Below are 2906 nucleotides of genomic sequence, written 5' to 3' on the forward strand. Positions count from 1 at the left end.
CTCTGGTGAATCCTCTCACACCCCTGCACCTCTGGCCTGTACTCTAATTCTGTATACATGAATAAATAAATCTTTTTAAAAATTAGGTAAATATTCAGCAATCAAAAACAGATAAACTCATGCCATTTGCAGCAACATTGATGGAGCTGGAAGGGATCATGCTAGTGAAATAAGCTAGAAAGAAAAAGAAAAATGTCAGATCTCACTTATAGGAAGTCACTTATATGTCACTTCCAATAAGGAAAAATGTCACTTACAGGAAGAATATAGGGGAACCAAGCAAGGAATCAGAGTAAAAAAGACAAAATTAGCAGGCAAACTATAAATCAGAGACATTCAGCAGGGGCGAGGAAGAGGGAGGGGTCAAAACAGGGGAGGGAAGAACACAAGAGACTGTGGTGACTATTTATGGGTGATTTGGTGGTGGGAATTTTTTAGAGACTATACTACACCTGGGAGGAACATTGTACAAAAAAATGAACAATAATGTAATATATATATATTATATAAATGCACAATTATATATATAAATACACACACATATACACATATGTACACATACATTATATTCATACATAGGTATTTTTTTTAATTAGGTGAGATGGGGGTTGGGGGAGGATTGGAATTCCAAGATGAAAGCACAGCATAAATAAAAAGTCATAGGTAGAGAAATAGAGTCTGTTTACAGGACAGAGTAGTCTGATGAGACTCAAGAACTGAGATGCCAGTAGACCGAGGTAAGAGCTGGCAGAAAAGATTCAGTATGCATCAGAAACACAAAATAAAGGTCAATGCAACAATAGAGAAAATGGGGACAGCGGGCCTACAGTCTGAAATAGGATGGTCACAGAAGGCCTTTTGGAGGTAGGATATTTAAGAGGTGAAGAAATAAACCAAGGGAATACTAGGGGAAGAATTTCCAAACCAAAAAGTAAAAGAAAACACACACACAGCCATGCAAAGGTCCTGAGGCCACAGAGTGGCCACCATATGGATGATTTATAAGAAAGGCCAGTGTCACTGGAGTGGGAGGAGGTGAGGTTAGTGAGTTCAAAAGGGAGGCAGCCCATGAGAATCTTGCAGGGTGTAAAGGCCATTTAGCTTTCACTTGGATGGATGAAATGGAGAACCACTGTGGGTTTTCCAGTCAGGGGCAGCCGGATCTGCCCTGCATTCAAAATCCCCCTAGTGGTGTGTAGAGAATCAACTGCAAGGGGCAGAGGGTGGAAGCAGAGAGACCGGTAAGAAGGCTATTGAAGAATCCAAAGATAGAGTATAATGGCTGGAACAAGAGAGAGGTGGGTGCAGTGGTGCAAAACACCTTGGATTCCCACCTCCCTCCCAAAAATGGAGTATAGGAAACCTGCCCCGTGTGCAGCCCAACGCTTCAAAAAGCCCCACGGGGGTGGAATGTCTGTTACCTCCCGCTAGTGACCAGCCTAGGGAGTGTGGGAGTGTGGCGTGGGGGTGTCCAGCCCCTGGTGCCCACAAGAAAGCCCAGACCATGCACGCCCTAGCGACATGCGTCATGAGGGCCAGACCTGGCGGAAGGAGGTCTTGCTCCCCAGAGACTGAACTGGGGAAAAGCAGGGAGGCATTTGCCTCTTAAGGGAGCCCCGGAACATGCGGCACTATGTATGCCCCGATTTGCGGCCACTATGCTTGTGCATGTGTGAGCATCTTGCGGGCGTCATGCGGAGCCAGAGCACCCCCTCCGTGCAACTCTCACCCTCACCTCCAGCTCTGACCTTTCGTATCGCAGGCTGTACCCCCATCTGTCTGCCAGTCCTTTCCCCCACCGGATTCAGCACGCAAGGCCCCGCCGGGTTCCCTCTGGCGGTCGCGAGAGAAGCGCAACCGGGGTTCGGGGCTCTTGGGAGAAGAAAATCATGAATGAAACGGTTGCAGTGTTTCCTCTCCCCCTCCCTCCCGGTCCAGGCAACCTCTGCGCGCTGGAGGTGCCTGCGGAGACTCCGAGCAGTCTTGGGAGGAGGCGGACCTGAGAGCAGGGTCGGGGATCACGGGTGTGCGAGCCGGCCCCTTTGGGACGCTGGGCGCTGCAGGAGGTCCCCGCGCCCCGCCCGCCACCTCGCCGGCCCTGCGCAATTCCCCGCGAGCGGCACCAGCCAGCCTGCGAGCCCGCCCGGGGGAGGGGCGGAGCCCGGGCCGGGGTGGCTGAACCCACCCGGCGGCGTCGCCCCCGCGACTCCGCAACTGAAGCACATTTGCTGGAGCAAGGGAGCGCGCACGGAGCGCGGGACGGAGCGCTGGGCGGACGGACCGACAGACGGACGCCCCCGCACACGCAGACGCACAGAGCTCGGCGCGGCCCCGCCACACACACGCGCGCACACACACGCACACACTCGCGCAGACACACACAGGGGCACACGCAGGCACACGCAGACTCGCGCGCGCACATCCTCCCGCCAGCCTGCCAGCCCGTTCGCCGGCGCCCGGAGCCCGCTCCGCCCGGTAAGTGTGGCGCCTCCGTCGTGCCTTTGTGTGGGGAGCTGGAACGCGGAGGGCGCGGGGTCCCTCCCGCGGCAACCCCGCGACTGAGACCTCCTCCTGCCCCCAGAGCCCAGAAGCCAGCGCCCGCCCCCGCCACGCCCCCATGGGGCTGCGGGCGCCCCCGGACTGGGGGAGGGGTCCCTCGCGCGGGGCAGTGGGCCCGGCGCTCGGTAGCCAGGTAGGAGCCGCTGCCACTCCCCACGAAGCTCGCGAGTGGTTCTGAGGAGGGGTCAGGAGAGTCGCTCCGGTCCAAGCCTCTGCGGGTGAGACTGGTGCGTGGCTGTCCGTGGCCTCTCTGGGTCTGAAGCCCTGCGGGGAGATCGGCGATGGCCTCTAGACTGCTGGTCCATGCTGCCCACCTTCCCCTAGCTTCACCACCCCCTAGCGTGTAG

At 55.8% G+C, this 2906-nt stretch overlaps 1 protein-coding gene across 1 annotated transcript in view; it reads left to right on the forward strand.

The window, feature by feature from the left end:
- Positions 1–1633: 1633 nt before the first annotated feature.
- The window catches only part of PTPN5 (protein tyrosine phosphatase, non-receptor type 5 (striatum-enriched)), a 48974-nt gene continuing 47701 nt past the window's right edge, over positions 1634–2906 (forward strand). The window contains 2 exon segments of the mRNA XM_012725191.1: positions 1634–1672; positions 1939–2475. Coding sequence (XP_012580645.1) covers positions 1634–1672; positions 1939–2475 — 576 coding nt within the window.

This window comes from Condylura cristata, unplaced genomic scaffold (genome assembly GCF_000260355.1).
Source record: "Condylura cristata isolate star-nosed mole 26May11 unplaced genomic scaffold, ConCri1.0 scaffold00015, whole genome shotgun sequence".
NCBI classification, from domain to species: domain Eukaryota; kingdom Metazoa; phylum Chordata; class Mammalia; order Eulipotyphla; family Talpidae; genus Condylura; species Condylura cristata.